This window comes from Poromitra crassiceps, assembly GCF_964638095.1.
Source record: "Poromitra crassiceps genome assembly, chromosome: 3".
Classification (NCBI taxonomy): Eukaryota; Metazoa; Chordata; class Actinopteri; order Beryciformes; family Melamphaidae; genus Poromitra; species Poromitra crassiceps.
In genome coordinates, this window is record NC_139625.1 from 74,767,534 (window position 1) to 74,792,611 (window position 25,078).

At 44.9% G+C, this 25,078-nt stretch overlaps 1 protein-coding gene across 1 annotated transcript in view; it reads left to right on the forward strand.

Moving 5' to 3' along the window:
• Positions 1–24,109, forward strand: part of drc11 (dynein regulatory complex subunit 11) — a 91,094-nt gene extending 66,985 nt beyond the window's left edge. Inside the window, exons 14-19 of the mRNA XM_083632842.1 lie at positions 1,867–1,974; positions 10,600–10,799; positions 19,204–19,290; positions 20,031–20,208; positions 21,182–21,420; positions 23,788–24,109. Coding sequence (XP_083488968.1) covers positions 1,867–1,974; positions 10,600–10,799; positions 19,204–19,290; positions 20,031–20,208; positions 21,182–21,420; positions 23,788–23,946 — 971 coding nt within the window. The 3' untranslated portion in view covers positions 23,947–24,109. The remainder of the gene's footprint in view (positions 1–1,866; positions 1,975–10,599; positions 10,800–19,203; positions 19,291–20,030; positions 20,209–21,181; positions 21,421–23,787) is intronic.
• The last annotated feature ends 969 nt before the right edge of the window (positions 24,110–25,078 follow it).

Genomic DNA, 25,078 nt, shown 5'->3' on the forward strand with positions numbered 1-25,078 from the left:
CAGTCATCTCTATCCTCTAAGCATTAAGCAGTGACCACACCCTCCAGTCATCTCTATCCTCTAAGCATTAAGCAGTGACCACACCCTCCAGTCATCTCTCTCCTCTAAGCATTAAGCAGTGACCACACCCTCCAGTCATCTCTCTCCTCTAAGCATTAAGCAGTGACCACACCCTCCAGTCATCTCTCTCCTCTAAGCATTAAGCAGTGACCACACCCTCCAGTCATCTCTCTCCTCTAAGCATTAAGCAGTGACCACACCCTCCAGTCATCTCTCTCCTCTAAGCATTAAGCAGTGACCACACCCTCCAGTCATCTCTATCCTCTAAGCATTAAGCAGTGACCACACCCTCCAGTCACCTCTATCCTCTAAGCATTAAGCAGTGACCACACCCTCCAGTCATCTCTCTCCTCTAAGCATTAAGCAGTGACCACACCCTCCAGTCATCTCTATCCTCTAAGCATTAAGCAGTGACCACACCCTCCAGTCACCTCTATCCTCTAAGCATTAAGCAGTGACCACACCCTCCAGTCATCTCTATCCTCTAAGCATTAAGCAGTGACCACACCCTCCAGTCATCTCTATCCTCTAAGCATTAAGCAGTGACCACACCCTCCAGTCATCTCTATCCTCTAAGCATTAAGCAGTGACCACACCCTCCATTCATCTATATCCTCTAAGCATTAAGCAGTGACCACACCCTCCAGTCATCTATATCCTCTAAGCATTAAGCAGTGACCACACCCTCCAGTCATCTATATCCTCTAAGCATTAGACAGTGACCACACCCTCCAGTCATCTCTATCCTCTAAGCATTAAGCAGTGACCACACCCTCCAGTCATCTCTATCCTCTAAGCATTAAGCAGTGACCACACCCTCCAGTCATCTATATCCTCTAAGCATTAGACAGTGACCACACCCTCCAGTCATCTCTATCCTCTAAGCATTAAGCAGTGACCACACCCTCCAGTCATCTCTATCCTCTAAGCATTAAGCAGTGACCACACCCTCCATTCATCTCTCTGCTATGAAAATGAAGACTTTAACAGCTGCAGTGTGGAGATTTGTCCTTCATTAGTATAACATCATCAGGATGAAGATGATTGGACTATGACTACCCAGATGACGGGAATAAGAAGATACCTTCTAAGGCTGGTAGACAAGTGTGTGCAGGTTTTAATGTAGTTGTATTTTTGTCTTGTCTGCCTATGACTATGTCAGTACGATGACATATTGAGCTGTATGTGTGTGTTAGTCAGTCCGTCAAGCTGTCTGTGTGAATACAATGAGATGAAACAAGATGAAACATTAAATGAGGAAATCGGGTCATCACAGCAGCAAATAGTGCACATGATGGTCATACACAATTTTAATCAAATGTACTGTGATAAAAGAAAAAAGGATGAAAGATCATATTACTGTATATGAAAAAAGAATCTGACTTAATGAAAATTACAATTGAATGCTTCAAGTCAGAATCACAAGTAAGAAACCCGCTGCATTTAGCCTAGTTTAACATCTTTATAATCCTCTTGGGTTAATTTTTCAGCACTGCATGACCTGAAAAACAAATTGTAAGGTAAAAGGTTAAACATCTAAATAGTTTCTCACACTCGATGTCATTTATGGATTTTACATTGGGCAAAGAAACACTTTGCCCAATTGCAGGCATCCATGTTTTTTTTGTTTTTTGTTTTTGTTAAGCTGGATCACTGGAACGCACGGGGGTTGTAATTACAGCCTACCAGATGGGAATTTCCAGCTTGGGGTTATGAATGCAGCACCACATTAGTTCACACTTCAGTCTTGTAATATTTTAGAATATGTCAACCAAGACCCCTTGTCCCTGTCTCTGTGGCCTGCAGGTGAGTACAGCTACCTGGGATCGACCCTGCGGCAGGCGGACATCGAGCCCATGCCCTCTCTGTCCGACGTGCGTCAGCTCATCGCCCTCTGGGGCATCCTGCCTCTGGGTGAGGACTGTCTGCCAGTCTGTCTGTCTGTCTCTGACTGTCTGTCTGCCTATCTGTCTGTGTCTGTCTGTCTGTCTGTCTGTCTGTCTGTCTGTCTGTCTGTCTGCCTATCTGTCTGTGTCTGTCTGTCTGTCTGTCTGTCTGTCTGTCTGTGTCTGTCTGTCTGTCTGTACAATTACTGCAACTGAACCAATTCTTATGTCCGAAGCTATAGAGCAGTGGTTCTCAAAGTGGGGTCCGGCGACCCCAGGGGTCCTCCTTGAGGAGGTTCCAGGGGTCCCTTTGTGGTTGTGGCAAATATAAATCTATAATCAGGCTACAAACAGAGAGCAGCTGAGTCAGCTTGTTGTGGTGGGTCTGTAGATCCTTCCAGTCACATTCTCAGTCAAAGTGAATAGTGTGATGAGGTGGATTTGTTTCTTCAGCTGTAGGACACAGTCAACTGTCTTGTCTTTAGAGGACCGCAGGAATGAGTCCGGAAAACATGGCTGCCATTGCTTCCGGCTCGTAGGTGTAAAAGTAAATGGGATTTTGTATGGGAATTTCTATTAAATGCATGAAATAATGTGGTTAACAAAAGTTTATGAAACAGCAGAGTTTGTGTTCAGCAGGATAATCTTCACAAATGAGGAACACTTTTATGACTTTTGAAGCGTAAATGCGTTTTCTCAAAATCATGTTAAAAAAAACGCATGTACGCTTCAAAAGTCACAACAGTGTTCCTCGTTTGTGAAGATTATCCTGCTGAACACAAACTTCACTGTTTCATAAAGTTTTGTGTTAACCACAGACCTTATTTCATGCATTTAACCGAAATTCCCATACAAAAATCCCATTGACTTTCCCCTCTACTAACCAGCAGTGCAGGGACTTCTGGGTAAGCCTACACAAATATGTCATCCCTGCAGTAGCCTACTCTATAGCTTGAGAAGAGTCTGCTCAGTTAACATGAGCAAACTGTCCTAAACACTAAATCAATCAGAGTGACGAAATGATCAGTTCAGTCACAAACTGACAAGACCAGCCTTTTCTGGCAAAAGAAGTTCGGCTTGTGAATTTGGAGATAAATCCAGCTCCTGAATTGAGTGAATGAATTGTGAATTGAGCCTGACTCAGTCTGGTGGAGCCTAAATGGCAGCTAAACTAACAGAAACATCTGGCACCAACACACTGCGTCTGACCTGCCCGTGGCACCAACACACTGCGTCTGACCTGCCCGTGGCACCAACACACTGCGTCTGACCTGCCCGTGGCACCAACACACTGGGTCTGACCTGCCCGTGGCACCAACACACTGGGTCTGACCTGCCCGTGGCACCAACACACTGCGTCTGACCTGCCCGTGGCACCAACACACTGGGTCTGACCTGCCCGTGGCACCAACACACTGCGTCTGACCTGCCCGTGGCACCAACACACTGGGTCTGACCTGCCCGTGGCACCAACACACTGCGTCTGACCTGCCCGTGGCACCAACACACTGCGACCTGCCCGTGGCACCAACACACTGCGTCTGACCTGCCCGTGGCACCAACACACTGCGTCTGACCTGCCCGTGGCACCAACACACTGGGTCTGACCTGCCCGTGGCACCAACACACTGCGTCTGACCTGCCCGTGGCACCAACACACTGCGTCTGACCTGCCCGTGGCACCGAGAGCCGATGACACACAGCCGAAACCTTAGAGTCACACATGAATATTTCATCCACGTTTCAACTGTATGTGACCCTGGCCGTGCTTAACACTTTCATTGTCGCTCAATGAACTGAGTGACCTGAGTAGTGTTAGATATCATTGCTACCAGCTACAGGCCGCAACAGTGCTGCTGACTAAAAGTGGAATGTTTCATTCACATTTCTATTTTGGAAAAGTGCTCCTGCCTGAAATTCATCGGTCAATATTTTTCAAAAATGCAAATGCTTCTACCCTCAAAAACGGAACTATTTGGAAGCAAATCTGACTCCTAACTTCCACAAGAACCCCATAATGTGCATGCTTTACTTTCATACCAGCAATAGTTTTTGAAAGCATAGATACAGTCGGTCTCGTTACTTCCGGTAATGTGTGTGTGTGCGTGGCTGTGGGGGAAAATGCGAGGATTTCCCCCATGCTGACATATTAACCGTGCCTCTATGACGAGACACCGCCTGAATGTATATGGTTTTACTTTTTCAAATTGTTTATGGTGTCAGGTTAGATGATTTTTCGAGAAACGTACTCTTCAGTAACGGGATACTCCCAGGCCAAAGTCATTAAGATGTTACCCTCGTTTTGTCTTTCTTCCACACAAAAAATGATAATAATTTTGGTGTGATTTGCAAAGTAACTGATAGGCCATTATTGGTCCAAGGCATGGGGAAGGTTCCTCTTGAGCTCCTATCCTATCCTAACCATTGAGATAAATGATCCTAACCCTGACCCTAAAATAACAGAACATCAAGTACGAGGAGGGGTGATTACTCAATACTCAAAAACGTAAAATTACTCAACACAGGAAAAAGTATGAATCGGATTGTGTGCATGTGTGTGTGTGCGTGTGTGTGTGTGTGTGTGTGTGTGTGTGTGTGTGTGTGTGTGTGTCAACAAGCCTGTTTCTGACAGCCCACACCCATCAGAGAGAATTAAACACTCTGAGCCACCGCCCAAGAGTGATATCAACTCTGTGGGTGGACACAGACACACACACACACACACACACACACACACACACACACACACACACACACACACACACACACACACACACACACACACACACACACACACACACACAGCTCTCCAATCAACACCTGTCCACTCCCAAGTCACTGTATCACCAACGCTTGGTAATACTGGAGACATGTGCTGTGCGACTTCAACCCACACAACTGACAGATTTTCAAGATCTTTGGGACTGAATCAGCAGCTGTGTGTGAGCAACCAGGTGGATTCAATTGGGAGATATATAAGTAAAAAGGATTTACAATTGAGGATTTTTGTTTTGTTTTAACCTCTTGAGGTGTCAGACGGATGGAGTTTATCATATAGGAAAAAATTATGAGTGGCAGTTTAGGAAACTATTTAAAGGTCTATTTAGGGTATAACACTTAAAGGATAAGTTCACCCAAAAATGAAAATTATTATCTACATTCATTCATACAATCATCATCTACATTCATCTACTCACACCCATGCTCGGATGAAGACTAGTACATGCTTCCTCCTACATGTGCCAGCTGCTTCTTTTCACCTGACAGCGAGGAGTTTCACCAACAGGATGTACCGCGTGGGAGGATCATGCTATTCCCCCCAGTTGAACCCAGATCTCCACAGTGGTAGGCTTTTACCTCCATACTACCCAGAAGCCACTTGGGTGCAAAGGTTCAAAGGTCTTAGCTTTTACACACAAAATAAGAGCTTGGCTTCTATTTTTCTTATTTTGAAGTAGTATTGGACCCAGGTCTGGTATACAGGTGGAAATGAATGGCCATGTGGCTTGTACACCTGCTGCTGTGTATTCATATCAGCACGTTTCTCAGATCAGTCACAATAGGTCATTGTTGTTGTTTTTCCCGGACGTCCTCCCTGTTTCTCACCAGCCTCTGGCCTCAGTTCAGACACTCGCACCGTGGCCTTTGTCTGCTTATTGCTCCCGTGAGGCTCACACTCTCAATAATGTCCTATAGGAGGATATGATCAAGTATTTATACACTAACAGGAGATACGTAGTGGAAGTGATCCAAATGAAAGGAAACGTCAGAGTAAAGACTTCCTTCTGTGTTCGTGTTTAGCTGCATTTTGACATTTCCACGTTATTCCAGATTCAGAGTCACTGTGTGAATAATAAGATAAGATTAAGTTTATGGGTCTATAAAGGGAGGTTAGGGCTTATGGCAGCAGAGAAGAATGAGATCTAGATTAAAATGCAATAACCTAAGACTTAATTTATTTATTCACTTAATTATTAAGTGATATTGACAGATTCAAAGGTTTCCAGATGTTTCCAGAAGTATTGCTGCTGCCTTTACTTGGGCAGGACTCTCTTATCACACCTCTTATTCAAAGTGACTGGTGTCACTTTGCCGTTGACAACATCGCCCCCTACAGACTGCCTCAGAGAAAAATAAAATAAATTCAGTTGAAGGGATTTGTCTGCAGTTTCATCGATTTAGCTTTTGCATGCAAGGATAGGAAAGAGCAGAAGACTCTTGATCAGTATATTTTATATATATTTTATATATATTTATCTATATATATTAAAGAGCGGAAGACTCTTGATCAGCATATTTTATATATATTTTATATATGTTTATCTATATATATTAAAGAGCAGAAGACTATTTCTTGATCAGTATATTTTATATATTAAAGAGCGGAAGACTCTTGATAGCATATTTTCCACACTTCTTATCTTTCAGACTCCAGGTTGTCCTTCACTGATGTAGGATAATATCCATTCAGTCTCTGTATTAATTGTATAAGAAATGGAATGTAGTCTCTGTCCAGTCTTCAGTATTCAATCTTTTTATATATATATATATATTTTTTTTCCATATTCTTTTTTTATCCCATTTTTATCCCCCATTAGTGCTCATTTTAATTTATTTATGCTGGTTGCTGCTCCACCCTCTGCCGATCTGGGGAGAGCCGAACCTGGCTCCATGCTTCCTCCGAGACATGGGCAGTAGCCAGCCGCTTCTTTTCACCTGACAGGGGAAGCTTCACCGGTAGGACATAGCACGTGGGAGGATCATGCTATTCCAACGAGTTCCCCTCCCTCCGAACAGGCGCCCCTAACGACCAGAGGAGGCACCACTTCAGCGACCAGGATATTGCATGTTTTGGTGAGGGGTTCCTATATGAAGGAAAACCCCAGGGGGCACGGGGAGAACATGCAAACTCCACACAGAAAGGCCCTTTTGACGACCCCACCCGGGCAGTGGGCACTCGAGGACATGCGGACAGGCACGCACAGTATTCAATCTTAAAATCTTTTCTCTCTCTCAAGATAAGCAGAGACATCTGCAAATGGGCCAAAATGTTTTCTCTGCTTCCAAAATCAAATCTTCAAATATGTAAGCTCAGATCACTAGTAACAGTGTTGCTTGAGTCAAGATTTTTTTTAAACAAGTTGGTTTACCTATAAAGAAAAAAACATCACATGGATGCAACTGGGACGTATCATCAGTGATGTACCCTGGGGTCATAGGATGTTTCGGGTACTGCAACATCATACACCCTCGCCCAGGTGACCCAGCTGGGGTTGATCAAGCCCCGACTTACGTCCCAGTAGCTACCCACGGTCAGCCCTCTTAGGGAAAGACAGGGCCACTCAATCCTCTGCTCCAGAACTACTCTGCCGGGACCGGGAGGCTCTGGCACGTGCTGGGACTCGGCTCTGTGGGTTGCCCCCTGTCCGGGCTCCTCCTACGTCTCACCAGGTCCTACAGGCTCCTGAGTCCAACTATTGTTAATTTTCTTAAAGCAAGAGCAAAATTCAGCCATTGTGTTGACAAACACCTCCAAATCCCTTTCACCTATTTTGAGAATGTTCTTGACAAAGTTGAATAATAAGGCATCTTTCTCCTCTAGCGTCATTACGGTATTTACTTTCAATTCACTTAATTAGTCAAGTGAAAGTTTCTTCAATCACATTAATTCCCCAAGCACAATAAATGTACAGGAGCGCATCACTGTTTTAACAAAAGCTCGCTGATTAAGGACCAATAGCAGGCGGTGCTGCGGCTCTGTGGCAAACCGCTGGTCTGGATGAAAAAAACAAGATGGCGACGGTCAAAATGCCAAACTCGAGACCACAAACCAATGGGTGACGTCACGGTGGCTACGTCCATTTCTTTATTCACCTTATCATTTGCCCATATCAGGATGCTTCTGCATAAAGTCATTTTGTAATCGTTATTCTGTTTTAGACTTGGAAGTATATCACTCCCACCTTTATCATTTTAAGACTTGCCAAAAAGCTGTTTTCAAGCAAAAAAACAAACTGTTATAAAGTTTTAATATTTTTTCGGATGAGAACGTAACATTCCAAATATGTGACCAGTTTATCAGAATAACGCCTATTTGGACATTTTTAACAAGCAGCGAGGTGCGCTGGCTGTGTGACCGGTCGGACTAGCTAGTATCTGTCAAACCCTACTATAGTATGGTTGTGAGAAAACACTGTTGACATGCTTTTGTAACCAACGTTAAATGCTGACCGGGTACAGCCATCGGTTCCTCGCAGCAGTAACGCTATGAGCATGTCTGAAGTTGGCCACAGTGTAGCTGCTGAATGTTGACAAAACTTCATTCATAGTTTACAGTTTATCGATGTTTACCGGCCGGCTAACGCTGGACCAGAAGAACAAATACAATTGCGTCTTACACGGAAGAGAAAAAGTGGGGGTGGCAACATAAGGTGAATACAGTCTGTGTTTTTCAGTGTAAGTCTGTTAGCAGAGATGCAATCAGCTCCTCAACATCCTCCCTCAACTCTCACACAGACAAACCTCTGCCAGCTATTGTGTCTCCTAATGACCTCCACACCGGGATGTGTTCGGCTTGGCTTCCCCAGGGAGCAGAGGGGGTTCCTGGGGCGAGGGGCTGCACCTGCTCTGGGTCCCTGGGTGTGGAAGCTGGCAGACGGGCTTAGCTCTCACGCTCTGCTCCCTGGCGGCCTTCCAGAGTCTCCACTTAATCACAGCTAAGATCACAGAGCACACAATACAGCTCGGCCTGGCCAGAGGTGACGCAGCTATTGTGTCATGGTGGTAGAGCCATGTGTTCTAGTGTTGTGTAGGTCACTGGTTCTCACACCTTTTTGTCTCATGTACCCCTTGAGCTGTTTTTGCCATGCCATTATAGTACCCCCTCACTCATACCTGTTCTTTGCAAAACACTGTGGTTGGTCTCTTTTTTCCCCTTTTGTCACTGGGCTCCCCTAAACCTGAATCTGGAGTGATATAGCAACTGGACGTTTGAGCCATTCATCCATGTTTGCTAGCTGGTTTGCATGCAGTTTTGACCTGCGTGAACAACCTCTTCACAGAGTAGTGTAACAGTTGACACCTGCCGGGGGCGGGGCTTGCACGCCCATTTGCAATGGGCTTTATGAAATGACTTGGGAGATGGTTATTTTTATGCCTCCGCCGGCGATAGCTAGGCCGGAGGCATTATGGATCCGGGTTGTCCGTCCGTCCGTCCGAACGCCATTTTCAAGCTTGTTAACGCAATATCTCAGGAATGCCTTGACGGAATTTCATCATGTTTGTCTCAAACATCGACTTGGACTCAAGGATGAACCGATTACATTTTGGTGGTCAAACTTCAAGGTCACTATGACCTCATGAACGCCATTCCCAAGTTCGTTAACGCAATATCTCAAGAACGGCTTGATAGAATTTCTTCTGATTTGGCTCAAACATCGACTGGGACGCAAGGATGAACTGATTCCATTTTGGTTATCAAAGGTCAAGGTCACTGTGACCTCTCGAATGCCATTTTGAAGCTTGTTAACGCGATATCTCAGGAATGTCTTGATGGAATTTCTTCGAATTTGCCTCAAACGTCCACTTGGACTCAAGGACATTTTGGTGGTCAAAGTTCAAGGTCACTGTGACCTCACACACCCAATTTTCAAGCTCCTTCAACGCAACATCTCAGGAGCGCCTTGACGGAATTTCTTCCAATTTGCCTCAAATGGCGATTTGGACTGTAGAATTAACTAATGGCAGGGGCATAAGTCTGCGTTGCGGTCGTTCTAGTTGGAATCATTTTGGATATAAAATTTCATCTCAAATCTTTCCATGTAGGCTACCCCCTGCAAGCTGCTCAAGCAGCCCTAGAGGTATTTACCCCTGGTTGGGAATCACTGGTGTAGGTGACACACAGCTTGAAGTTCTGGTCGTGGTTGTCGGGGCCCAGAGAGATCCATGATCCATTAAGATCCATGTATCCAGAGCATGTGGATGTCTACTGAATCCCAACAGCTCATTTTCTATTATTTCTACTGTAGATTACTACAAAAAATATCTGTCCACTCTTTCAGTAAATTTCACTTGATTCATGCCAATAAGACTTCTTCTTTCAAGAAATCATCATATAACAATGATGATCATCATATAACAATCTGCAAACAAGAAACTTGTATCAAGTACATTTCCTGAAACAAGTTACATTTCGGGGGGGGGGGGGGGTCACATTTGCTGAAAGCGGTAAAATGATCTGCCAGTGCAGTGAGATGGTCCACCATTCAACCCCATGTTAAAGTCTTTACAACATGTTTACAGCCTGGTAAAAAAACAAAAAAAAACAGGTTTGGTCTAGCTAATTTCACCTTTCAAAATCGATGATATAAAAGCCTATGTTTTGGGCATGATTTGACAGGTCGCCTGTCCAGTGATCATGCAGCTTGCTGATCACCGACCAATAGCAGGCGGAGCTGTGGCTCTGGGAAACACCTGGTAGGCTGGTCTCGTGCCGTCTCGCTCGAGCTGCGCAAGAACCCCAAGATGGTGACACTAGGCTTCAAAAGAGGAGTCCAAAAACCAATGGATGACATCACGCTGACTCTGTCCATATTTGTAGACGGTCGATGCGTTAAACAAAGAGGAGAAACGATGTGTCTGTGTCTGCTTGCAGGCTCCCAGGCAGTCCATGAGAAAGCCCCAGTGGTGAAGGCCATGCTGCTGGCCGGGCCAGCCGGCGTGGGGAAGAAGATGCTGGTCCACGCCGTGTGCACGGAGACCGGAGCCAACCTCTTCAACCTCTCCCCCAACAACCTGACGGGAAAATACCCCGGACGCCCCGGGCTCCAGTACCTGCTGCACCTGGTGTTCAAGGTGGGCGAGATGCTGGAACTGTATTCTTTTTTTCTTTCTTTCTTTCTTTCTTTCTTTCTTTCTTTCTTTCTTTCTTTCTTTCTTTCTTTCTTTCTTTCTTTCTTTCTTTCTTTCTTTATCCCCAATTGTACTTGGCCAGTTCCCCGTGCCAAGCTGTCTCGGTTGTTGCTCCACCCTCTCTGCCGATCCGGGGAGAGTTGTAGACTACTACATGCTTCCTCCAATACATGTGCACTCACCAGCCGCTTCTTTTCACCTGACAGCGAGGGGTTTCACCGGCAGGACATAGTGTGTGGGAGGATCAAAATGTCTAGAATGTATATGATGTATGTAAATATGATGTAGTATACTGTCTGTGATGATGCTATAAGCCCTGTGAGACATGCTTCTTGTGCGATAAGGGGCTATAAACATAACTGAACTGACCTTCCCAGCTGCAGTGTTGGTAGGCAGGGAATCTACTGCTGCACTGTCTACCTGGAGGCCCATCAAACAGCTTGAATTTGAACACAAAACTGGTAGTGATGTTAGACCAAAACGTATATACTGTATTGGTACAACAAGCACCAACAACACACGTCCCTCCATATCACATGACCTGACTGTACAGGTCACATGTTTACAGCAGCCTGGCGTGTCATTCTTCTGGAAGCAGCCTGACTGAATAAGACCTACAGATTATCTTCTAAATGTGCAGAAAAGCTGCACAATGTTATCAGAGGAGGCCGAGCAGAGAGCGAGGTGTGAGGAGCAGGCAACCAGGATGCTGGCTGCTTATCACATGCTATCTGCTCCACACAGCCACTGCTCCTCCACTGGGCCATTCTTCACCTCCTGACTCACCGGGAAGCTGTGTGGGTGTGTGTGGGGGTGTGTGTGTGTGGGGGGGGGGGGGGGGTGTGGGTGGGGGTTTGTGTGTGTGCGTTTGTGCGTGTGCGTGCGTGCGTGGGTGCAGATCAGTCGTGCTCGCTCACCTCTCGATGCAGCTGGTTGGTTGGTTTGAAAGGTAAACAGGGCAGAACTCTGTGGTGTTTTGGACACAATGTCCCGTGCCGAGCCGAGCCGTCTGTCAGCACCTCTCTAAGTGCATTGTGGGATTAAGAAACGTGTCCGGACTGGACAAGACGGGACAGGACGTCCTGCCCGCTGCTGGGACAAACCTCCACACTCGCCCTGCTTAGTGCTCTTCTGCTACAAGCAGCACTGCACTTTCTGTCTGAAACACAAGAGAGACAATCTAATGTTCACTTTCTAACTGAAAACACTTAAAGTCCCTGGAAACCAGAAATATTTTTTTATTATTTAGCATTTTGAGTTCATCACATCACATCACAGGAACCTATGTTATTAAGCCACCAGCCAAATTTGAACGATGATGAACGTCGCAAAGTATATAAATTTAGGTTTGACAGTCATGGCAAAAGTCATGACAATCAATTAGATTTTAGAGTGTATTTTCTCCCGCGGACTGTGGGCGTGTCCCGTCTGCTGCAGGTCAGTTCCTCTCTCTCTCTCTCTCTCTCTCGGAGGAGACTGCTCGGAGGAGACCTCTCTCTCCGTTAACGGAGAGAGAGAGAGAGAGAGAGAGAAGGAAAGAGAGATGGAGTGTGTGTGTGTGTGTGTGTGTGTGTGTGTGTGTTCGCGCGTTGCTCGGCGAACACACTCGCCGCTCCGCTGCGAGTGCACAGCGCTACTGTGTGTGTGTCAGTGTGTGTGTGTGCGCGTGTGCGTGCATGCGTGTGTGTGATTCGATTAAATCTTATGACATGATAAGATCATGCATTTTAGCACTGCGCACTCCGCTCTCTTCAATGAGGAAATGGAAATCCAGACCTTGTAGAAAAGTGTCGATTTTTGGGGTTAGGGTTGAAAGTAATTCTCTCTCTTTTCTGAGGCACACAATTACTCACATAAGACCCTAAATTTAACACGTTCACTGCCAATGGCGAGTTGAGTCGTCAAAAAAAATCCAACGGTTGACTGCCAATGACGAGTTGAGTCGTCAAAAAAAAAAAAAAAAAAAAATTGACGGTGGGACGTTGATCAACGCCCCCCACGTCTCCTATAAAAATATTGGAGCCACCGAACGTGTACAACCCATTCCACCGACCCACTAAGTGGCGACAGTGCTCTCCAGACTAGAGGAAGGCAAGCAAAAAGCAGTGTGAGGAAGCCATTCTCATGAAAATGGATTGGCGAAAACGCTTTCGTTTTCGCGCTGATTGCTGGCGGTGCGCGATTGCAAATTTGCATAATAGATTACGGGTGGAACACACTTTGAAACACGCAGCATAAATAAGACCAGAATCGCAAAAGCTTCATCAAAGCTCTCAACCGAAACCACAAGAAACGAGCGAGCCCATCCAGACTTGCCCAGCGGCCGCCAGCAGACAGGCAGCAGCAGCAGAAGCAGTGAGCCTGGTGACGCGAGGTTACAGCAGCAGCAGAAACGAGCTTGTGACACGCCCGCTGCAGCCAAGAAGAACACACACGGAGGGAGGAGTTTGAAGGAGAGGGGTGTTTCCTGCTGTTATGGAGGAAATTACTGTTCAAAACTATTGTTTAGATGTCTGACGTCTTACTGATGCCAAAAATGAATGGTTAAAGTGACTGTTCTATCGAATTTCACAAAAAGCTATTTATCTCAGCTTAAATTTTCAGACGCTGAAACCATGCTGTATTCAAGTGCTAATGCCTACATAACTACTAACTCTACAAACTAACTCTTTTAGACAGAGAAAGCACACATTCTATTAGTTCTTTTGAGATATTTTGTGTTCACAAAATCTTAGCAGAAAAGAATCCTCGGGTCTTGAAAGATGAGCCAGAATCCTCAAAAAAAACCTCTGGCAGAAGCTACCTACAGTAAAAAAAAATGGCTGGCAGTGAATGTGTTAATAGTTAGAAGGTTTTTGTGGATTTTGGTTTCCAGGGACTTTAACACAGGCTTTCAGTGCACACACAGCTATGGATGTTGTTATTGTTGTTTTCTCCCTCCTCATTTCTCTCTACATCTCTCCCTCCTCCTTCCTCTCTACATCTCTCCCTCCTCCTTCCTCTCTACATCTCTCCCTCCTTCTTCCTCTCTACATCTCTCCCTCCTCCTTCCTCTCTACATCTCTCCCTCCTCCTTCCTCTCTACATCTCTCCCTCCTTCTTCCTCTCTACATCTCTCCCTCCTCCTTCCTCTCTACATCTCTCCCTCCTCCTTCCTCTCTACATCTCTCCCTCCTTCTTCCTCTCTACATCTCTCCCTCCTTCTTCATATTGAAATGCCCATTTTGCTCCTAACTAACTGGGTAGTGAGCAGGAGCAGTGGGAGCCACCATGACTGAACTCAAAGTGCAGCAACAGAGAACCCAAGCTCCGCCCACACTGTTTGATTGACACCACAGTGATGAGGCTGAGGGACAAAAATGGAGACTAAATTCATGACTATTCATTACTCAGTATTTCCCAGTCACTCTGATGCTATAATTACATCATTTTACTCTCACTTTACTTAGTTATTTCCGGTCATTACTGTGTAATTAATGTATTGTAATCAAAGATTGTCCATTTTCACTTCATTTCAGAACAAGACAAAGAAGAGCATAGCTTCTTGATTTGTTGTTTGGGTGTGGGTGTTGCTTTCTATCTGTCTGCACATTGCTGCTACAGAGATACTATACGAGGGATCAGCTGAGCAGCATTTTTGTAAACAAACCGCGTCACTGGGTGGAAACGGCAATGGAACCCTATGGAGCGAGCCTTGAGTGCTCTCTCTAGCCCCAGCAGTGTGGTGTAAAATTTAAAAACTGCGACAGTTCACCCAACTTTAAAACGTTGTGCATATTATACATCAAACTCTTGAGCTACTTCTGCTCTCACTCAGAATGTCCAAATATAAGCAATGTCATGTATAGTTTTTGAGATATTAACGTTTGTTTGGCAAAACTCATACTAGTTAACTGCTGCGGTTCAGGGTGTTTTGCTGTTGTGACGTCAGGCTGATCCCTCGTATAGATGCCGGATACTTCACACTGCTGCTACAGAGATACTATAGATGCCAGATACTTCACATTGCTGCTACAGAGATACTATAGATGCCAGATACTTCACATTGCTGCTACAGAGATACTATAGATGCCAGATACTTCACACTGCTGCTACAGAGATACTATAGATGCCAGATACTTCACATTGCTGCTACAGAGATACTATAGATGCCAGATACTTCACATTGCTGCTACAGAGATACTATAGATGCCGGATACTTCACACTGCTGCTACAGAGATACTATAGATGCCAGATACTTCACATTGCTGCTACAGAGATACTATAGATGCCAGATACTTCACATTGCTGCTACAGAGATACTATAGATACCGGATACTTCACACTGCTGCTACAGAGATACTATAGATGCCAGATACTTCACATTGCTGCTACAGAGATACTATAGATGCCGGATACTTCACACTGCTGCTACAGAGATACTATAGATGCCAGATACTTCACATTGCTGCTACAGAGATACTATAGATGCCGGATACTTCACATTGCTGCTACAGAGATACTATAGATGCCGGATACTTCACACTGCTGCTACAGAGATACTATAGATGCCAGATACTTCACATTGCTGCTACAGAGATACTATAGATGCCGGATACTTCACACTGCTGCTACAGAGATACTATAGATGCCAGATACTTCACATTGCTGCTACAGAGATACTATAGATGCCGGATACTTCACACTGCTGCTACAGAGATACTATAGATGCCAGATACTTCACACTGCTGCTACAGAGATACTATAGATGCCAGATACTTCACATTGCTGCTACAGAGATACTATAGATGCCGGATACTTCACACTGCTGCTACAGAGATACTATAGATGCCAGATACTTCACACTGCTGCTACAGAGATACTATAGATGCCGGATACTTCACATTGCTGCTACAGAGATACTATAGATGCCAGATACTTCACATTGCTGCTACAGAGATACTATAGATGCCGGATACTTCACACTGCTGCTACAGAGATACTATAGATGCCGGATACTTCACACTGCTGCTACAGAGATACTATAGATGCCAGATACTTCACATTGCTGCTACAGAGATACTATAGATGCCGGATACTTCACATTGCTGCTACAGAGATACTATAGATGCCGGATACTTCACACTGCTGCTACAGAGATACTATAGATGCCGGATACTTCACACTGCTGCTACAGAGATACTATAGATGCCGGATACTTCACATTGCTGCTACAGAGATACTATAGATGCCGGATACTTCACACTGCTGCTACAGAGATACTATAGATGCCGGATACTTCACACTGCTGCTACAGAGATACTATAGATGCTGGATACTTCACATTGCTGCTACAGAGATACTATAGATGCCGGATACTTCACATTGCTGCTACAGAGATACTATAGATGCCGGATACTTCACACTGCTGCTACAGAGATACTATAGATGCCGGATACTTCACACTGCTGCTACAGAGATACTATAGATGCCGGATACTTCACATTGCTGCTACAGAGATACTATAGATGCCGGATACTTCACACTGCTGCTACAGAGATACTATAGATGCCGGATACTTCACACTGCTGCTACAGAGATACTATAGATGCCGGATACTTCACACTGCTGCTACAGAGATACTATAGATGCCAGATACTTCACACTGCTGCTACAGAGATACTATAGATGCCGGATACTTCACACTGCTGCTACAGAGATACTATAGATGCCGGATACTTCACACTGCTGCTACAGAGATACTATAGATGCCAGATACTTCACACTGCTGCTACAGAGATACTATAGATGCCAGATACTTCACACTGCTGCTACAGAGATACTATAGATGCCGGATACTTCACACTGCTGCTACAGAGATACTATAGATGCCGGATACTTCACACTGCTGCTACAGAGATACTATAGATGCCAGATACTTCACACTGCTGCTACAGAGATACTATAGATGCCGGATACTTCACACTGCTGCTACAGAGATACTATAGATGCCAGATACTTCACACTGCTGCTACAGAGATACTATAGATGCCAGATACTTCACACTGCTGCTACAGAGATACTATAGATGCCGGATACTTCACACTGCTGCTACAGAGATACTATAGATGCCAGATACTTCACACTGCTGCTACAGAGATACTATAGATGCCGGATACTTCACATTGCTGCTACAGAGATACTATAGATGCCGGATACTTCACACTGCTGCTACAGAGATACTATAGATGCCGGATACTTCACACTGCTGCTACAGAGATACTATAGATGCTGGATACTTCACATTGCTGCTACAGAGATACTATAGATGCCGGATACTTCACATTGCTGCTACAGAGATACTATAGATGCCGGATACTTCACACTGCTGCTACAGAGATACTATAGATGCCGGATACTTCACACTGCTGCTACAGAGATACTATAGATGCCAGATACTTCACACTGCTGCTACAGAGATACTATAGATGCCAGATACTTCACACTGCTGCTACAGAGATACTATAGATGCCGGATACTTCACACTGCTGCTACAGAGATACTATAGATGCCAGATACTTCACACTGCTGCTACAGAGATACTATAGATGCCAGATACTTCACACTGCTGCTACAGAGATACTATCCACCTTATTTTTGAATGCCGCGCTGTAAAATAATTAGGGGTGCAAGATCCGGTCTAGAACATGACTGATTGTTGCAGCTTGTGCATTTCCTTGTTAAAACTCCGACGCTGGGAAAAAAAGTTGCTTGTCACAATAAATAACACTCGTTTGACGACTTATGCCTACCCCACACTACAGGATTTTCAAATCCTTGAAGATTATAAAAATCTTGAGAGCCCACACACTACAGGACAGAGAGAGCCGATTTTTTAACATTTCAATCTTGGGACACACACACAATCGCGTCTGTTCAAACGCAACCCCACACACTAGAAGATTATGCTGAAGATTCACCTTGGAAGCAGGGCTCGACGTTAACTTTTAAAATGCCTATTCAGTGTGCGCACCGGGTGTAGTAGTAATAATGATAATAATAATAATAATAATAATAATAATAATACATTTGTGTCATTTCGTTTTCTAAACAAATCTTATTTTTTGTTTTTATAATGCATTTGCACTGAAAGGATTTGTTTAACTAATATTTGCGCGGACAGCCGCGTCCATTCGGGGTGTAGGCCTACTGTGCACGGCCAGGCGAAAACCGTCTGCCTTGTGGAGGGGCGCGTCTGCTGATTTGACTCACTTTTCCGTGGGGACACTCGCCGATGCGGGAAGCTGAGACCTAAGCGCTTGTTGTAGGCTACATGCTTTGCAGTATAGCATTAGTTTTCCGTCCCGTTCAAAGACGCACGGGTATTTCACCTCGATGACAATTTCCTCGTTCTTTGTTTCTGTGCCGGGCTGCGGGCGAACGCGGACCAGATTATTTTGCGAAAAACTAATGGAAACGCAGCTACTATTGGCTCTCTGCTCAAGATGCAATCGCCTGTCGGGTTGTAAATATCTAACATGTTAGATATGCCCGACTCACAATCGGGAAGAGGCAGTCTTCCCGATTGTGAATCTTTGAACCCCACACACTACAGGATCATTTGGGAAGATTATCTGCCCGACGCGCCTCAAATCTGGAGCACCCCCGAGAAAATCGGGAGGGGGGAATCTTGGCCATAATCTTGCAAATTATCCTGTAGTGTGGGGTAGGCATTATTTGAGGGAATGTAATAATTTTATCTATCACATCCGCTACTTGTGTTGCTCTTTGAACGAATTTATCGACAATGAGATTTTTGCCAAGCTGGACCTGATTTGCTCCATTCGCCTGCAGCTTTGAAACATTGTTGCAGAAGGCTGTGCTCAGCAGCTTGTTTCCCCAGTCAACTAATAATGACATGTAGGGCTTTGTTATCATGTGAATGTCCCAGCTGACTGTGTGTGTGTGTGTGTGTGTGTGTGTGTGTGTGGGTGCGGGTGCGGGTGCGGGTGTGGGGGGTGGGGGGGGGGGGGTCTGTGTGTGGGTGTGGGGGCGCAGATGTGTGGGTGTCAGTTTGCTTGCCTCTGCACATAGCTGTCACCCACTTCCTTGCTTCCCCTTGAAGTTTCCTCTCTGGACTGTGTGTGTGTGTGTGTGTGTGTGTGTGTGGGTGGGTCTGTGTTTGGGTGGGTGGGACGGTTTGGCAGATCCTGGGTGTTATTTGTACATCTGTCTCCCTATCTGTCGGGGAGTCTCCATGTGACGTGCACGTGTGTGTGTGTGTGTGTGTGTGTGTGTGTGTGTCTGTGTGTGTGTGCGTGTGCGTGCGTGCGTGCGTGCATGTGTGTGTATGTTTTCCTGTGGCAGGTGGCTCGCCAGCTGCAGCCGTCAGTGATCTGGATCGGAGACGCAGAGAAAACCTTCTACAAGAAAGTCCCAAAGAGTGAGAAAGAGGTGAGGATGGACCACACTGCTTCAGAATATTAGGAAAACAAGGGTTAACTCTGAAATGGATTCCATGATTTGGACTCTCAATTTTCTCCTATTTGTCACATGAAAATGTTAGTTATCAATACGTTTAGACAAAAACAAATCAGAAGGGGTGATGACAAAAATTATGAAGGTTAATTGTTTACTGAAATTAAAAATAGTGATTTGTTACACTATTCATTACTGGGAAAAACAATAAAATAATTTTTAATGCAAGCAGATGTTTTGGCGTCACATTTTTCATCTGGCGGAGATCCAATTTTTCAATAAAACTCTTCAGTCCAGGATTGTTCAGATCCAGAGTCTGTAGACAGACGACATCACTTTACATACAGACATTCACCTTTTACAGTGTGTGCAAATTAAGAAAAAGGCGTGTTGCATTGGTTCCTCATAGACTATTAGTTTTGTTCATTGCGACTTTTGTTATACTCAATTTTGTGGATTATTCTGTCCATTCTCTAGAGAAGTAAAAAGTTAAGGCTGTATCATTATTTTCGCTCATATTCTGAAATGAATAAACTAAAAAGTGCCTGGTATCTGGTCACATGCTTGTATCAGCTGAAGGTGTCAGATCACAGTTTATAACTGAGCCTGTGCTCCCCTCTTGTGGCGGCTCTCTCTCTCTCCCTCTCTCTCTCTCTCTCTCTCTTTCTATCTCTCTCTCTCTCTCTCTCTCATGGTGTCCATCCCTCTTCTCCCAGATGGAGCCCAAGAGGCTGAAGAAGGACCTGGCCAAGGCTCTGAAGACCCTGAAGCCGGAGGATCGAGTCCTGGTCCTCGGGACGAGCCGCAGGCCGTTTGACGCCGAGCTCAAACCCTTCTGTAAAGTCTACCGGAAGATCGTCCTCATCCCCAGACCGGACTACGCCTCCAGGCTGGGTAGGACAGAGACACACACAGAGGGGAGAGGCTGCTTTGTGAAATTAAATACACATTGCAATGCAAGTGTCTTATGAAAAGTTGACACATCCTCAGTATTTTGTAACAGTAATTTAATTAAATTCAATAATTAAATTCAACAAGGAAAGGGCCTCTCCTTTCAAAACTATTGATTGATTGAGTAGCTAAGTAGCTGTGTAATATAAGAGCAGGTAGAAGACTAGGCTCTTTATGTTTTAGACACAACAATTGAAACAATTCTTTCTCACATGCACTGGCTATGTTACTGCTATTGGTTCATGATCAGGGAGCTGCGTGATGACTGGACAGTGTGGTCAATCATGCCCCAAAGCATAGTCTGCTTTATCGTTTATTTTAATGTAAATGGGACCATAATTTACAAAATGAACATCATGCTGTATGAAGAAGACTTGAAACTAGCAACTGAGACCATGAACTCATTAGGAAAGTGTTTACTAAGTCGGGTCATTTTCCCATTGACTTCTATACAATCAAACTTCTTTTTTCAGCCATAGACATTATGAGTTATATAAAAATTCAACCCCCGTACAGTTGTCATCATTGGTGAAACATGTTTATCTCTGTTGTAAAGTTGGGCAGTTTAACATGGGGGTTTATGGGGAATGACTCGCTTTTGGAGCCAGCCTCAAGTAGCCATTCAAGGAAGTGCAGTGTTTAGCACTTCTACCTTGGCTTCATTTTTGGTACTTGGTACTAATCAGTAAAGTTAAGTCAAGTTTATTTGTATAGCCCTTAATCACAGGATTCACATTGCCCACTGGAAAACAATAAATGAAAATCACACCTTCTATACTTATTACCTTATTGGGGGTGGGAGGGGGGGGGGGGTTCCCAGAGAGAGATCCCACTATCAGCTGCTGCAGTGAGTGGATGGAATATAACCCTCTAATCAGCTGTATAATGCAGGCTGTTTGTTGTCTGTCTCCTGCAGTCCTGTGGAGGGAGCTGTTGCGTGGTGTGGGGGTGGAACCTGGGCCCGGTTTGGACCTGAGCTCCCTGGCTAAGATCACAGATGGGTACACCCCGGGTCACATCCAGCAGGCCGTGCGCTTCGTGCTCCACCCCCGCAGGCTGACCCGGCTCGCACACAAGCCCCTCTCCGCCTCCGAGTTCGTCCCTCCGCTGGCCAGACTGGACCCCGTGTTCAGGGAGGAGGAGGAGGCCTTCAAGGTCTGTGAGCACGCTTCGTATGGCCGCTGCATGACGGGTTGGAAGGGTTAAAGTTAAAGAGTCAATGTGTTTCAGCTGCAGTTGCATGGAGAAACAACAGAACTGGACAATCATCATGCTAGTGGCGTCACCAGGGTCTTTCTTTCAGGGTTTAAGCCCTGAATATAATCTTTTAGTCTTGATTTTTACAACTCAATAGTCTAGCAATGGCATCCGTCTGTGCTGAGAAAAAAGGGTTTAATCGAAAATGAACTCGTGACCTTAAGTCAAATGGAATCGTGGATTTGGAGTATAATCGTGACACCGCTAGCAGTTTCATGTAGGAACTATTTTCTTTCGACCAAACTAAACTACACCCGCCAACGTGTCACCGTGCAGAAGTAAGCATGTGGAGGTACGGTGGTGCAGTGGTAAGCGCTGTCGCCTCATAGCTCGAAGGTCCTGGGTTCGATTCCCACCTGGGACGCTGTGAACGCTGAAGGAATGCGTGTCCGTCCGCATGTCCTCGAGTGCCCACCGCCCGGGTGGGGTCGGCAAAAAGGGCCTTTCTGTGTGGAGTTTGCATGTTCTCCCCGTGCCCCCTGGGGGCTTCCTTCATTTAGGAACCCCCTTCACAAAAACATGCAATATCATGGTTGCTAATGTGGTTCCTCCTCTGGTCGTTAAGGGCGCCTGTTCAGAGGGAGGGGAACTGGTTGGAATAGCGTGAACCTTCCACGTGGGTGAAGCTTCCTCTGTCAGGTGAAAAGAAGCGGCTGGCTAACTGCCCATGTCTCGGAGGAAACATGGAGTCAGTTTCGGCTCTCCCCAGATCGGCAGAGGGTGGAGTAGCAACCAGGATAAATAAATTGGATTAGCACTAATGGGGGATAAAAAATGGGGAAAAAAAGAAAGTAAGCATTTACAGTTGGTCGGTGTAGCTTGGTCGAAAAGAAAATAGTTCCTTCCTACACGTTATGAGGTAAAAATAAAATAACAAATAGAATAAACCAGGAGAGAAATGACGTTTAACAACATCACCAAGTCACATAGACAGTTTACATCAGTAAGATGCCATCACCTCCTGCTCCGCTCTTCATCAGTTGCTCTACACTTTTATTTGGAGGAATAAATCTCATATAAATTGGCAGCGTGCCCAGAGCCTCCAATTACAAATGATGGGCAAGAAGTCACATACAAAAGTGTTTATTTTCTCTTCTTAATCAATCATGTAATCATGAGATTACAAAATACATTTGTAATCTGCATCTGTCGACAGATATTTTGCAATTACATTTACAGTGAATTGTTCTGAATGAATGTGGACATTAAATGACAGAATTGGGGATTTGGGGGATTTTTCATTAGTTTTTATTTCCATGTAGTCTTTTTCAAAAGGATCACCACATGCAAATGACTGCATACTAGACTTCACAAGACTGGACAGAGTAGAATCAAATGGAATAGATTAGGATTAAATAAAGAAAAAAAGTCTATCCCATAGCCTAAGGTTGTTGGGTTTTTTTTGTTTGTTTTTTGCAATATTCAAAACGTAAAACAGAAACAACACAAAAGGCTCAGACAGAGAAAGAAAAAACAAACAAACATAGTTCACATTCCAATACTACAGCTTGGCACTACCAGCCACGTAAGGTCCCCATGTGCCTGCAAGGGATGTGTGTGGGATCCCACGCAAAGGGTCCATGAGAAGTCTGTTATGCAAGTCACGTACCGCTATTAACCTCATCCAAATAGGCCAGAAACGGGTCCCAGATAACCAAGAACTTCCCAAGAGAATTTGTCCTCAAAAACCGGAGCCTCTCCATACGTATAACCGAGATCATGTCTGTCAGCCACAGCTGAAAAGAAGGTGTAGAGGGAGACTTCTCCCATAAGGGCTTTTAAACCATCTTTCAGTTAAATAATCCTTGATACTGATTCATCATCCTGTCCTGAGAAAAATGTCTTCCAATTTAGCTCCTGCTCCAATAACAGCATATTTGCCATAGAAGTGGACTGCATATTAGGCTATTTAATAGTGTATAATTAATGGGTGTAATTTTCAGAGATGTTAAATCGATCTTTTGACTTTGAAAACACATAGAAAGGAGTTACTCTCTCTCTGTAGGACAGCATTGCCTCTGAACAGCCGCCAGAGGGTGTTCTTCCTCTGCAGTCTAAAACTCGTGTGTGTGTGTGTGTGTGTGTGTGTGTGTGTGTGTGTGTGTGTGTGTGTGTGTGTGTGTGTGTGTGTGTGTGTGTGTGTGTGTGTGTGTGTGTGTGTGTGTGTGTGTGTGTGTGTGTGTGTGTGTGTGTGTGTGTGTGTGTGTGTGTGTGTGTGTGTGTGTGTGTGTGTGTGTGTGTGTGTGTGTGTGTGCACGTGTGCAGATGTGGTACAGCAAGACACCGCTGGGCAAGAGGAAGGCGCGGGTCGCCAAAACCATAGAAGAAGAAGCGATGAAGGGAAAGAGAAAGGGCAAAGACAAGACAGGCAGAGGGCCGAAGAAGAGCAAGGATGGCAAAAACAAGACGAAGAAGAAGAAGTGATTGGTTGGAAACCAGTGGATTTTTTTAAAGTAGAATTTTGTAAAAGTAAGAAGACTCTTATTGTGAATTTGGAGGAAATTATGCCAGAGATGTTATTTTGTTAGTATTGTATGGATTGCAAAGTCTTTTTCAAGCTGTACCCCTGATTATCACAACTGAACTTTTGGACTGTAACTATTGATTATCAATATGCTTTTCCACTCAAATTTGGGAGATTGTCATGTTTACATCCTCACATGAAATCTTTACTAAATCAATGAGATAAACTGAAAAAATACAGTGGTCAAGCTGAAAACAGGGCTGCTGTCGTTTGTGTGAGGTGTGTGTGTGTGTGTGTGTGTGTGTGTGTGTGTGTGTGTGTGTGTGTGTGTGTGTGTGTGTGTGTGTGTGTGTGTGTGTGTGTGTGTGTGTGTGTGTGTGTGTGTGTGTGTGTGTGTGTGTGTGTGTGTGTGTGTGTGTGTGTGTGTGTGTGCGTGCGCTTGTGCATGTAACCTTCGGGCTTCCGCAGTATCTTCAGACATCTCTGAACCACCACATGAACGTGAAAACAGAATCATGAAAGATATGTGATGATGGAGAAAGTGACTTTTTTAGCCTAGTCATCCAAATCTTATCAGGAACCGCCCAAAACCCAAACCCAGGGTAGAATGGTTCAGTAAATGTGGAGTGGAAGGTGTGGATGTGGAGCAGTGTGTCAGAGGAAACTGTGTAGAAGGACAGAGAGCCACCAGGCCAGTCCAGATATACTGCGACTCTGCCAGAGGAGGAGGGGGAAGGTATGACTGTTCTACTGTTATTGTGGCAGGCAGCGTAACCAGCATCATAGCCGGTCAGACTCCAGGACTTTTCATTCCCTCCAAGCTCACAGTCATCACTTATCCTGCTGATTCCTCTGTAAGTCACTCCTATTTGAGCCCATCCTTCCCACTCGACCTCCCAGTAACAGCGACCAGTCAGAGCATTTCTACATTATGAAATAAGGATTAAGACAAAAGCTTGGATATTGAAAGCTTACGACAATTAAATTACTTTTTAATATAAATGTTGTCTTGCACCATCAGTCACAGTGGTGACAGACATGTGGCACTCCTGAAGTGCAGGCCTCATAAGCCTTTTTCACTTTGCACCCAAG